The following is a 13,622-nucleotide window of genomic DNA, read 5'->3' as shown; positions in this document are numbered from 1 at the left end:
TCTCGAGATCTTGGGCACACACGCACACACACACACCCGGCATGAGTTTTAAGCCACCGGGTTCAGGACTCGAACTGTGGTCGACTACCTAGGAGTCCAGCAACGTAGCCATTATGCTAACTGCTGGTCCCAATAAAATAATTCTTAAAAAAAAAAAAACTATTTTATTTAACGGTATTTATTTATTTGTGTGTATGTGTATGTGTGTGTTTGTGTGTGTACTTATATAATTTGACCAGAGAGGGACAGAGAGAGAGGAAAAGTAAGAAAGCAAGCTACCAGGTTCGGGACTTGAACCTCAGTCGGCCATGCAGGAGTCCAGTGTTTCCAACCAACACACCACCTGCCGGCCCCTCTCATTAGGTTGTTGACGGGGGTATGCCTGGGAGACAAGTTGTAACTGTGGGGTAGTAGGTGCAGACATGGGGCAGACAGGCTATGTGTAACCTCAGCGACAGACAGAGTTACGGTGATTGCGATGTGGCCCCCAGGTAAGTCTTTCAGGGCATGGAGGGTTAAGAACCAGGCTCTGTCGGGAACCAGCAGTTAGCGTAGTGGTTATGTCACTGGACTCCAACATAGTCGACCACGGTTCACGTCCCGGACCCGGTGGCTTAAAATTCATGCCGGGCGCGTGTGCGTGCGTGCCCAAGATCCCGAGAGGAGAATGGAGGAGAAGGGATTGCGGCGTGACCGTCCCCTCTGGGGGGGGGATTTCTTGCTTTCTGTCTCTATGTCTCTCTCTGTCTGTCTGGCGAGCACACGCGCCCTGTAGCGAAAAAACCTCTCAAAAAAAAAAAAAGAACCAGGCTCTGGCCAGTGCAGAGGCGTCCAGCGGCCAAAACACTGCAGTTCTACATCTAAACCACAGGGCCAGGTTGCAGAAAGGTAGACAGAACTATGGCCACTTTCTTTTTTTGCATTGGATAGAGAGAGACTTTTAAATACTTACATCCTTCCTTCGGCGTGGTAGTCTCAGTTCTCAGAAGCTGTTTCAGGGGCAGGGCCTGAGGTAGTACGGTGTGAGCGCTGAGGCATGCACCACTTACTGTAAGCTCACACTGACTTCAGCGTAGAGGACTGGGTAAACAACTCATACATCCACCTGAGGCCCAGCGCTGCCTGCTGCTCAGACGCGGCGGGGCCACGCAAAGGCCCATATTCAGTTCCCAGTCCTGCCCGAAGGCCAGGTGCGGACGAGCACACGCAGTCCCAGCTGTTCGGGAGGCTGAGGCCCCTGACAGGCAGATCCTGACGGGGTCTTATAAAAAAGATGGCTACATGCCATGATGTGCAGTGTGGCAGCCACTATAATTTTATCACGAGAAGCACTTCCAGTACGGCTGTATGCCTGTTACACAGCGCGAAACGGAAAAGGCTCGGACAATTCAGTATCTGGACGGAAATGTGTCCCGATTGCCGTAGCGAGTGTATGGGCGATGGGTGTTGTCTTGTTGCTCACAGAACTGTTCACGTGAAGGTGAGCTCGAGACAGACCTTCCTGCTTATCGCTGTGACACGCCTCACTGTCCCTGAACCCTGCACCTCTGCCATGTGCCCTGTCAGTTCCTTGGCCTCCACTGCCTTTCCCCAGACCCGGCTGTGGTGACGGGCCTGTCTTGGTCTCTCAGCTGCAGGAGAGGGCAGAGAGACTTCTTGTCCTCTGGCGTGCTCCAGTGGCTTGCTGCCAGACCTCCATCTCTGTCTCGTAACTGCCTGAGAAGCACTAACTCCGCACCTGTTGCTGAGAGGGAGCGGAGCCATTTTTCTGTTCTACACCGTGAAGGTGAAAAGGTCCCTCCTGCCCCGCAGGCTAAGTGAAGCGGCATGGTTTAAACATATCTGCTCCAAAGCTCAGCACCGTTCAGTGTTTTTTGCTGTTTTTATTATTTTATGTATTCTCACAGTTCATTAGTTAAAGAAATAGAGAAATAGGGGCCAGCCCCATAGCCTAGTGGTTAAGGGAAGGTGGACCCACCCATGGCTGACTGCAGTTCAAACTCCAGTCCTGGCAGTCTGGAAAACACACAAGGTGCATGTGTGTGCATGCCCCAAACCCAGACAGACGGGAATACGAGAGTAGGGACTGCAGCGTGACTGCATTCCGCTGAGGGGCACTTTCTCCCTCTCACCTATCTCTTCTCATGCCATCAACTTAAAAAAAGAGAGAGAATGGAAACTAGATTTTGCCCTGAGGATCCACCAGTCTTGCCTTTCCAGATTTGCTAATAGAGCCACTTTTCTGCGTGTGTTCTGGCTTACCAGGGAAGTCCTCTCTGGGGATGGCCCTCTTCCGTCTGGTGGAGCTGTCGGGAGGCTGCATCAAGATCGACGGCGTGCGGATCAGCGACATCGGCCTGGCCGATCTCCGGAGCAAACTCTCCATCATCCCTCAAGAGCCAGTGCTGTTCAGCGGCACTGTCAGGTGAGGGCCTTCACCTCGTGTGTGCCTGGTGGGCGTGGCCGGGCCTCCACCTGGGACCGCGACCTCGTGACCTCTGGCCTGGGTCTGCCCACGACCCTGTGTGCTTCTCACTGCACAAGTCGCCTTCTCAGCTAAGCTGCAGCGAGGCGTTTACTGAGCTCTCGGCGGTCAAGAGGTCGGAGAGGAACCGGCCTGGGGCTCAGCTGTGTGACTTCAGACGGGGGCAAGCTCACCTGACCACTCCTGAGCCCTTTCCTCACCCATGAAGTGGGGACACCTGTCAGGCCTGTTTTGTGTGGGTCGAGAAAACGCATGCACACTGTGTAAGCACAGAGCCTGGCACGTGGTGAGCGGTCAGTGACGACAGCTGCTGGATCGGGCTCCTGACCACCCGCTCCCTCGGCACCGCTCCCTCGGCACCGCCCCCAGGTATGCCGAGGTGCAGTTCCAGTGACGGCTTCCAGGCACTGTCACTACTCACGCTCCCAGTGCCTTCCCCCCACCGTGGGTGCTTACTCTGGAACAATGTCTCATTCCGACATCTGCCAGCAGCCATTGGTAGCCTCTGAGGGACAGAGAGTTTCCCGTTATCTCTGCTGTACGTTACCTGGCCTTAGCCTTACGCTTGTGCCTCCTAAAAACATGGGTTCCATAGTCCATGTCCATTTCTATTAAGCTGCCCTCTCTGTGGAAATAGAAACAAGATGGCATAATGTTTAGGTTGCTAGACTCCTACATAGTTGATCGCGGTTCAAGCCCCAGACCAGGCAGTTTAAAACAGGCCAGGCACGACTGCGTGTGTGCCCAGAATCCTGAGAGGAGAATAGAGGAGAAGGGATTGCGGTGTGGCCATCCCCCGGGGGGTGATTTCTCGCTTTCTGTCTTTCCATGTCTCTGTCGAGTACACATAGCCTATAGCAAAAATCTTTCTTTTAAAAAACACACACACACACACTTTAGCTATATAGTTGACCTAGACTGGACTTCTTTTTTTAAAAACATTATTCCGAAAGTAATATTGCCTTTTCCTCTTTACTTTCTAACAGTTTCCAAAAAAAAACTGTTACCAACTTAATTCCTAATAACCATGTGCAGTGCTCAGGCTCTCTAAAACTAGAGCCCTGTCATCTCCAGGGATGGTACTGAACTGACTGACTCAGATTTTGTAGCCATCTGAGTCTGCCCAGGCTGCTATGAAAAAAATACAATGGGCTGGGAAGCTTAGACACCAGAAGTTTGTTTTTTATACTTCTGGAGGTGGGGAACTTCAAGTCGGGTACCTGGTGAGAGCACTGGTCTTGGTTTGCAGGCCCTCCTGTTATATTCTCACGTGGCCTTTCCTTGGTGCGTGTTTGCAGAAAGAGAGGAGAGCGATCACGTGTGGAGACACGTGATTTGTTAGGGGCCACTAATGCCATCCCGAGGGCCCCACCCTCGTGACCTCATCTAACCTGATGGTCTCCCAGGCCCATCTCCAAATACTATCATATTGGAAATTAAGGCTTCAACATAGGAACCTTGGGGACACGATTGCAAGTAAATGGAGGCCCAGCAGAACTGCTCCAGGGGAAGAGAAGGAGCCCGTCACCTACAAGGGACCAAGACTCACAGACAGACCAGAGTGACAGCTGGGAACGCTGCTGTTATTGAGGAGGTTCATCTCCAGCCCCGTCAGGCTGTGCAGGGTGGAGCACTTTAGCAGGAGGTCAGGGAAGAGGCTACGGCTATGCCTTCGGGCCTCTGGGAAAAGGGAGAGGAAAGCAGAGCACTGGCAGGAGCCAAGCCAAGTGGGGCAGGCGTAGAAGAGAAGGCGCCAGCCATCGGGGAAGAGGCAGAGAACAGCAGGCCGCGAGAGTCCCAGCCCCGCCAGCTCAGATGCACCAGGGAGGCTAGCGTGCAAGTACCAGAACGGGCTGAGACCTGGTGGTCCAGGGAAATGGTGGCCCCAAATCATCCAGCTATGATTTAGCTGGTACCTCTATGCAGAATGATTCAGAACTTCTTCCTTTTTTGGAGAGAAAGTACAAAAGCACCTCCAGGGAAATTTTTAAGGATTTTAAGTGTGTGTGCACGAACACATGCCCAGTGTGCTAGTCAGCTCCTGGGTGTGTGACCCGGCCACACGGTCAGCCGTGTGCGATCCAGATCCAGTACCTTACCCAGCACACCACCAGCTGGCCCAGCTCAGAAACGCGGGTCTTGCGATGCTCCGAGTTGTGTTTGGTTTTATCTGGCTTTTCCCCTGAGGGCTCCTTTCCAGTGTTAATTGCTCGCTGGTATCGCCAAGACATGCTGGCTAATGGTAGTGGAGAGTTGCCAGGTTCAGGCCACAGAGGCAGCAGAGGAAACTGCTCATCCATCCGGCCTTGCCTTGGGAACTTCATCAAGGCCTTTTATCACCATCATCTTTATAAGATGATTTCTATTTTATTTTACTTTGTTGTATTTGCTATGGGGCTAGTACGCTCACTGGAGAAACAGAGAGGGACGGCGAGAAATGACCTCCAGGGGCTGGCTACGCCACAGTTCGTTTTCCTCCATTCTCCTCTTGGGATTCTGGGCAGACGTGTGCATGTGTTTGGCATGTGTTTTTCAAGCTGCTGGTTCTGGGACTCAAACTGTGCAGTTGCCCATGTAAGATCTAGCCGCTTCAACCACCACGCCATTGGCTGGTCCTGGCAACTGTTTCTAATTCCTTAACTTTAGACTTAAGTCCTCAATTGATTCTAATTCTCTTCTTGTTTGTTTGTTTGTTTAGGAGGTTTTTGCTACAGGGCACATGCGCTCACCAGAAAGACAGAGACAGAGAGACAGAAAGCGAGAAATCCCCCCCCGGGGGGATGGCCATGCTGCAATCCCTTCTCCTCCATTCTCCTCTCGGGATCTCAGGCATGCACACATATGTGCTCAGCGTGAGTTTAAGCCACTGGGTCTGGGATTCCAACCACGGTGACTACATGGGAGTCCAGCAACATAGCCATTACACCATCTTCTGGTCCCTTTATTCTTTTAATTTCCCAGAGGATGTGTTCTCTTGCCAGAGAGAGAGAGAGCACTTCCCTGTGGGAGAGCCACACTGTGATCCCTTCTCCATTTCTTTTAAGATTTTGAGCGCACATGCACGTGCACCCAGTGTTTTTTCCAAGCCACTGGGTCTAAGACTCGAACAGTGTAGGGCCCAGCTGCCTTAAGCACTACCACCGGCTGGCCTATTCTGATTCCCTTCTAGTAACCAACGAGGATTATAATCATGAAAAGGTCTGGTACATGCTTGACCAAATCAACTAGAGAAATGCCGAAATAAACACATGTGAGAGTGTTGACCCTACACAAATAGGTGGGAATTCAGTTTATCGCTATGGACTAAACGTTTGTGTGTCCCCAGGTTCATGTGTTGAAGCCTTAATCCCTAATGTGATGGTATTTGGGGGTGGGGCCCTGCAATGAAGAAAATACAATGGACTGGGAAGCTTAAGCCCCAGAAATCTGCTTCTGAACAGTTCTGGAGGGGGAACTACGAGATGGGTACCTGGTGAGAGCACTGGGCCTGGTTTGCAGGCTCCTAATCAAACCTTTTCATCCTTTTGATCTGCTTATTAATTTTTTTATAATTATTTATTTTATTTATTCATTAATTTATTTTTATTTGACCAGAGAGAGAGACAAAGAGAAAGTGAGAAAGCAAGCCACCAGATCTGGGACTTGAATCGTGGGCCATGTGGGAGTGTCCAGCGCCTTAATCACCATGCCACCTGCTGGTCCCTGCTTGTTAAATTATCTTTTTTTGTTCGTTTTTGGTTTTTGCCCTCGAGCCTGTTTGCTCGCTGGAGAGAGAGAGTGACAGTGAGAGGGAAAGTGAGAAATGACCTCCTGGGGGAATGGCCACGCCGCAATCCCTTTTCTTCCATTCTCCTGGGATTTGGGGCACACATGCACATGCGTCCAGCGTGAGTTTCCAGCCACCGGATCTAGGACTCGAACAGCAGTTGACCACGTGGGAGTCTAGATCTTAACCACTGCACTACCTGCTGGTCCCTAAATTTTCTTCTGAGAAATGTTTATAGCTTCGACTCCCAGTCATAGCTAAAAACTGCAGAGTGCACAGTGGCCTCGTCCGTCTGGGTGGTCTCCTGCCTGAACACCTTCAGACAGAAGCATCTAGCCTGGGAGTTGCTTCAGGGTTACTGGAGCACGGTCGTGGACTCTCAGGTGTTTCGTTGTCTCTGAATTACTGTATTTTTTTAGTAGAGCTCCCTTTTCCTTTTTTTGGCACTCTTACTCCTATGAACTTAAGAATTCTCAAAGACTTAGTCTCTGTCCGGAATAATGTACGAAGAGCACTAGAGGGTATCAGCATTTGTTGGAAGGTCGTGCTGTGCCCGTCACTGCTGCTCTAAAGGACACGGTGACAATAGTAGTAAGTTTACTGAGGACTCACTATGTACCAGATACTGTCCTGAGCATTTTCATTCTATTAATTGTCAACTACACAGACTCCATGCAACAGTGCTGCAGGTGGTGGGGTGCTGCTGTACAGGGCTGGAGCCACATGGGAGGCCTAGGTTCAAATCCCAGGTCACCCTGAACATCCCAGGTGTTCCCATGTAAGCACATCTCTGGCCATTTGAGAGACCAAGGAACCTGAGCAGGTTGTCGAGGTAGGAACTTAGGCACATGGAAGCACAGCAGGAACTGAATTGCTAGAACTGGGGTACCAGGTGGAGATTCAGACCAAGGAAAGGGCCTGGTGGCTCGGGGGAACCGGCGTCAGAGCCAGGTGAAGAGCCTGAGCAGCCTAGCAACAAGCCATGTTTCAGCCCTGACTTCAGACCCCACTGCTGAGGGCAGCGTCAGCTCCAGTAGCAGGGCAGGGCAGTCCTCAGCTCGGGTCTGGCTCTGCTTGTGAGGGCAGTCGGGGACCTTCCATTAAAAGCGCTCCTTGACGGTGTGCCCGCAGACGTCTCCCCATCCATGGGCTCTCAGATGGGACTTTATCAGGACGGTTTCTGTTCCTGTGTGCAGGGTTCCGTGATTATTGTGTCTGCCTAGAAAGTGCCGAGTGGGAGTCAGGAAAACACCAAGTGTTGGCACCGGGCACCTGCCACATCCACGTGCACTCGCCGGCTGAGCAGTTGCCAGCACCGGCTGTGTCCCAGTCACTGTGGACACGCTTCCGTAACGTGCACAACCTAGTGTCACTGCGCGGTGGTCCAAGACCACGCGGATGGCCTAGACCCAGGCTGTCTAGTAAGATGCTGAGTAAGCACGTGCTCCCCCACCACGCCGCCCCTTGGTCTGCTATTGCCGAGTGTGCAAGCTGTGACAGGACGAATTCTCACCAACAGGACGGACAGGATGGAGGAATATGTTCTCTCATTCATGCCGAAAGCACTAACCGGCGTGCTGGTGCGTGGGATATGGCAGTGAATAGGATCCATACAGGATCCTGACCTGGTGGGGGTGAGGGAGGACAAGGTGCAGAGAGGTGAGTGCCCTAACGAGGGTGGCGCAGGGACCCCTGGTCTACGCTGGAAGGGTGAGGGGCTTCTGAAGTCGAGACCGGAAGGGCAGTGCTGACCGGCGAAGCAGGGTCCGTACGGAAGGTCGTGGACTCCCTTCCCCGGCCAGCATGTGCTGCACCCGTACGTCTGACGGCCAGAAGAGGCTGGGGGTCACAGTGAGACACCCTGTGGGGTGCTTGTTTTCTCCCTGTTTCTCCCATGAAAGAAATTTTAAAATAATAATGTGAGGAATCTTAGGAAATGCACACTATTTAAAAAAAAAAAAAGAAAACCTGCCTGGATTTCAAAACAGTTGTTTCATATCAAAATAAACTCTTATTTTAATTCCATTTTTCACACGTTTCCAAGTCCCCTCGTACACAGTGCTGACCTGTGCCAGGAGCTGCTGTGAGTCGTCGTGCAGGTCAGATGTCCTCCACAACCTTCCAGGGCAGGCCCTCTAACCCTGTCTCACAGGAGACTGAAGCCTTGAATGGCCAGGGTAACGGGCAAGGAAGGGCACAGCCTGCGGTTGACAGCCCGCGTCCGAGTCCAGGCAGCCTGGCTCCAGGCCCTGGCTCTGTACCAGTCTCTTAACAAAGGGGTGGGGAGAGGTGAGCATGTTTTAATCGGGGAAATCACATGTACCAAGGGCCAAAGGCACAGGAGAGCAGGGCTGGTTCAAGTCCCCCAGGAGAGGCCGGGTGGCATGAATGAGTCTTTCCCTCCTCTGTGGGACAGTCCTGCAGTAGTGACCTACTAATATCGGCATGCCCATAATTAGTAATTCAGACAGAAACAGATGGGGCATAGAGCTAACGTTCATGTTTCTCCAAGATTTTCTAGGTCCCGTATGCCAAGCATAATTTTATGAGCAAAGTAAATGATACCTAACACTTTTCAGATGACTAGACCTACACATGTATGTTTGAGTCCAGAGACACCCCAAATTACTGTCATATTCCAGCTATCCACTCACTGCATATCTGTTCCACCACCATTTCTCTACCCTCCTGCTCTAAGGTATTTTCCTCCTGTCTTTAACATTCCTAGAAATGTCTAGTCATCTTTCGATACTATTATTATTTTTTTAGAGATTAAGATACTGGGTTTTATAATTTTTATTTAATTTTATTCATTCATTTATTCTTAATTTGAGCAGAGAAAGACAGAGTGGGGGGACACTGAGAAAGCAAGCCACCAGGTCCAGGACTCGAACCATAGTCGGCCATGTGGGAGTGTCCAGTACCTTAGCCACCATGCCACCTGCTGGTCCCAATCACATATATCTTTACAGTGTGGCTTTTCCCAGCACTAATTCCATGCATATCAATCAAGACAAAGACATTACTATGTAAAGTATTATCAGCAAATAGTTTTTCTCTTTTTTTAGTCAATTAAATGCATTCTTTTTCCTGTTTCCCTCCCTCCATCCCTCCCCCCTTGTATTACTCATCCACATATTACCCATATCCTTATTATCTCTAGTATCTGCAGTTGCTCTCCCTGCTACTATACCTTCCAAACTTTTGGTTTCTGCTATAGAGTGCAGACATTTACTATATATTGAGTGGAGACATACAGTCTGTCTTTCATGGTCTAGCTTGCTTTGCTTAGCATTAAGTCTTCCATATTCATTATCAGGGTCTCATTGAGTTTATGGCTGAGTAGTATTCCATAGAGTATATATGCCACATTTTTTCAATCCAGTCATCTATTTTGGACATTGATGCCATGTCCTAGCAATTATAAATAATGCTGTAGTAAACATAGATGTCCAAGTGTTTATCCAACTGAAGGATTTTCTCTCTTTGGATAAATACCTAAGAGTGGAATTGCTGGGTCATATGGTAGTTCTATTTGTAGGTTTTTGAGGAATCTCCATTTCGTTCTCCAAACTGTACTAATTTGTATTCCCACCAAGTGTAGGAGAGTTCCCTTTTCACCGCAGCCTCACCAGCACTTATCATTATTATTTTTTTAACTTTAGCCATTCTGACTAGGGTTTTGGTGGTTTTGATGTGCGTTTCCCTTATGATAAGAAATGTCGAACATGTTTTTTTTTTTTTTTTTGGGGGAGAGGTTTTCACTATAGGGTGCGTGCACTCGCCAGACAGACAGAGAGAGACAGAAAGCGAGAAATCACCCCCCCAGGGGGGATGGTCACACCGCAATCCCTTCTCCTCCATTCTCCTCTCGGGATCTTGGGCACGCACGAACAAGTGCCTGGCGTGAATTTTAAGCCACCGGGTCCGGGACGCGAACCACGGTCGACTACATGGGAGTCCAGCGACATAGGCGTTACGCCAACTACTGGTTCCTTTGAACATGTTTTCATATGCTTTCTAGCCATTTCCCTTGAACATGTTTTCATATGCTTTCTAGCCATTCATAGGTCTTTGAAGAATTCTCTGTTCAGCTCATTTTCCCATCTTTTAATTGAATTGATTATTTTTTTGTGGGTAAGCTGCTTGAGTTTCCTGTATTTTCTGATTATCTATCCCTTATCTGACGTATAGTTTGCAAATATATTCTCCCATTCTGAGGGTTTCCTTCTCTTATTGTTTCTTTCACTGTGCATAAGCTGCTCGGGCTAATATGGTCGCATTTGTCTATTTGTGGGACTATTGCCTGGGCTTTTGGGACTACTGCCTCTCCTTTTTAATGGGACAATTTAATCCACTTTACATTCGGTGTTACTATGATATTTGCAGACTTACCCTGTCATTTTGTTAGCCATTTTCTCAGTTGTTTTTGTTCTTTCATTTCTGTTTGTCTCTCTTTAGTTATCCTGATACAGTACTCCCCTTGGTATTTCCTGTAGAGCTGGTCTAGTATTGGTGATTCAGTTTTTGTTTATCTGAGAATACTTTCATTTGTTTTCCCCACTTGAAGAACAATCTTGCTAGCTATAGTATTCTTGGTTGAAATTATTTTTCCTTTTATAAAAGAAGGTTTTGTTATAGGACACGTGCATACGCGGGAGAGACAGACAGAAGGTGAGAAATCACCCCCTGGGAGATGACCATGCCACAATCCCTTCTCTTCTGTTCTCCTCTTGGGATTTTGGGCACTTACACACATGCGCCCGTTGTGAATTTCACACCTCCAGTTCCGGGACTTGAATGTAGTCAGCCACGTGAGCGTCCAGCAATGTAACCCCTGTGCCATCTGCTGGTCCTGAAAGTGTTGTTCTTTTCATGTTTTGAATACATCTTCCATTCTTTCCTTGCCTGCGCTCTTTCAGCTGAAAGGTCTGACATTAGCCTGACGGGATAACCTTTATAAGTAATTCGACATTTCTCTCTTGCCATTTTTAGAATATTGTCTCTTGCCTTTTAATTTTGACCAATCTGGCCATGATGTGTTAGGGGGAGGATCTTTTTGTGTTGATTCTCTTTGGGGTCCTTTTTATTTCTCAGGTCTGAATTTCTCCATATTTCTCTATATTTGGAAAATTTCCAGAGAGTATTTCATGAAAGATTTTCTATGCCTTTAGCAGATTCTTCACCCTCTGAAATACCCATTATATGGATATGTGGGTGTTTCATTGTGTTTAGAATTTCCCATATATTGGCCTCAATTTTTTGGGGGGGGTTTTGTGTTTGTTTGTTTGTTTGTTTGTTTTGTTGGGTTTTTTTTTTTTTTTTGTTTGTTTGTTTGTTTGTTTTTGTTTGTTTTTTTGCTATAGGGTGTGTGCATTCGCTCTTCTGTATGATCCAATCTGCTGTTAATCCTTTCTAGAGAGATTTCAGTTTCTTATATTGTATTCCTCATTTCCAGAATTTCTGTTTGATTCTTTCTTAGGGTTTCTGTTTCTTTATGAAATTCTTCTTTCATGTCCTGAAATGATTTTTTCATTTCCTGGAACTGTCTGTTTTCTCCTGCATCTGACTGAGTTTTTTGACATTTCCGTGTATTTCTCTCTGCCATCCACTGTTGGTGAGGGGCTACTGTGCTCACCTGGGGGAGAATTACCCCCTTGTTTGCTCACGTTTCTTTGAGATCTGTTGTTTTTGGTCATCTGATGCAGTATTCCCTTTTCCTATTTATTGGAGTAGATGCTGTAGTGTTGGAAGAGGACATCTCACCCTCCATCCCCCCGTGTGTCCTGGTGGGCCGTGTCTCCCAGGTCAGAGCAGTTAGGGGTAACTTGAGGTGCTCGGCTCCTCTGCCACTCGTTCGGCTCTTGATGAGGCGGGAGCAGGCTAAGGAGGGTCAAGGTGCATGCTGTACAGTGTGCAGCGCACAGGCTGGTATACCAGAAGTTCCAAAGTTACTCCCAGGGCTCAAGGGTGGACTCACGAGAGGGGGCCTGCCAAGGACAGACTCAGGTCTCCCGGGGTTGGGGCAAGCCCAGTGGTGTCATCTTTGATATGACAGTGTTGGTTTCGAGATGCGTCATTAGATGTGTTTAAAACATGTACTGGTGGTTTTGCTTTGCATATCTGTATTTTTAAATCTTTCTGTGGCTAACCTGTGTTTATTTACATTCTAAAAATAATAAAAGTTAAGAGAAAACAAGTTTCATAATGAAGAAAAAGGAGCCCAGTCTGTTTTCAGGGCTCCCCTCCAGGGCCGGTTGAGGAATGAGCCCTCCCCGACCTTCAGGTTTTGAGTCCTCCTCTTCCTGTGCTGGTCAACTTTTACCACAGCCGGCCCCTGCAGTGTGGTCGTTTAAATGCTGAACCACTGAGAATTTCTTACTGTGTCTCTCCTTAGGTCAAATTTGGATCCCTTCAACCAGTACACTGAAGACCAGATCTGGGACGCCCTAGAAAGAACGCACATGAAAGAATGTGTAAGTGAGTGTGCGAGAGCCGTGCTGGAATCGCAGGGTGGGCGCGTGGTGCCATCAGCACCGCAGCTGGGTCCAGCTGCCACGGTCCAGCCACGGCCTCACTCCCCGCCTCTGTGACGTCGCGTCTGTGGACCAGGGCTTCAGAACAGGGCTTCCCAGGGTCTCTGATACCTTGTCAAGTTGATTTCTCCCACACTGCCCACGGTTAATTGAGGAGATCTTAATGACAATCACTCAAAATTCAGTAATGCTTCTAAATTTCTACTTCATTAATCATGACTGTAACAGACTTTGGATGCACCCCTAAGTGTCCAGAAGAAACTTAACATGTTGAGTCTGCAGAAAGCATGCAGTGCACCCGGGGATCCCAGAACTCTGAGGGTCCCTGCCAGTACCCTCATCTGCACATTGATGCCACTGGCCTGGGGGAGGGTCTTGGGCCCCCGGGTTGAGTTAGGCTCAAGATCCACTGCCCTATTCAACTAGATGAGCTCTTTATTATCTCTTTTATGTCTTTTACATTGGGCATCCTCAGACATTTCACTGAAGAATGGGTTCCCCAGCTTACAAAGAGAGGTCTGACAGCCATGGCCTACAGCTTTGGCCTTTAGAGGGAGAGTAGTTTCACTTGCTCCATCTCCTCTTACATGACCGTATTTTTAGAACCAAAGATTAGTGTTCACTAACCGACAGAATTTCTAGGACGTGAAAATGTTGGAATCTGGGGTATTAAAGCTAACCGAATAGCGCTCTTAAAGCTTGACTGTCCTAGAAAGTGTGGGTTCTAGTAGGCATGACTATCACACCCGTATCTTCTTCTTAGATGGATCTCTTTCTTTCTTCGCTACTAATTACTTCAACTGTTGGAGAATCATTTTTTTTCCCCCAAGGTTTG

General features: G+C 48.6%; 1 protein-coding gene across 1 annotated transcript in view; it reads left to right on the top strand.

The window, feature by feature from the left end:
- The window catches only part of ABCC5 (ATP binding cassette subfamily C member 5), a 113,193-nt gene that overhangs the window by 93,961 nt on the left and 5,610 nt on the right, over nucleotides 1–13,622 (top strand). The window contains 2 exon segments of the mRNA XM_014592513.2: nucleotides 2,266–2,425; nucleotides 12,649–12,727. Of these exon segments, the coding sequence (XP_014447999.1) occupies nucleotides 2,266–2,425; nucleotides 12,649–12,727 (239 nt within the window).

Source organism: Tupaia chinensis, unplaced genomic scaffold (assembly GCF_000334495.1).
Source record: "Tupaia chinensis unplaced genomic scaffold, TupChi_1.0 Scaffold000708_1, whole genome shotgun sequence".
Taxonomy (NCBI): Eukaryota; Metazoa; Chordata; class Mammalia; order Scandentia; family Tupaiidae; genus Tupaia; species Tupaia belangeri.
Note: the sequence above shows the minus strand (reverse complement) of the source record. Positions and strands in the feature narration are given on the sequence as shown.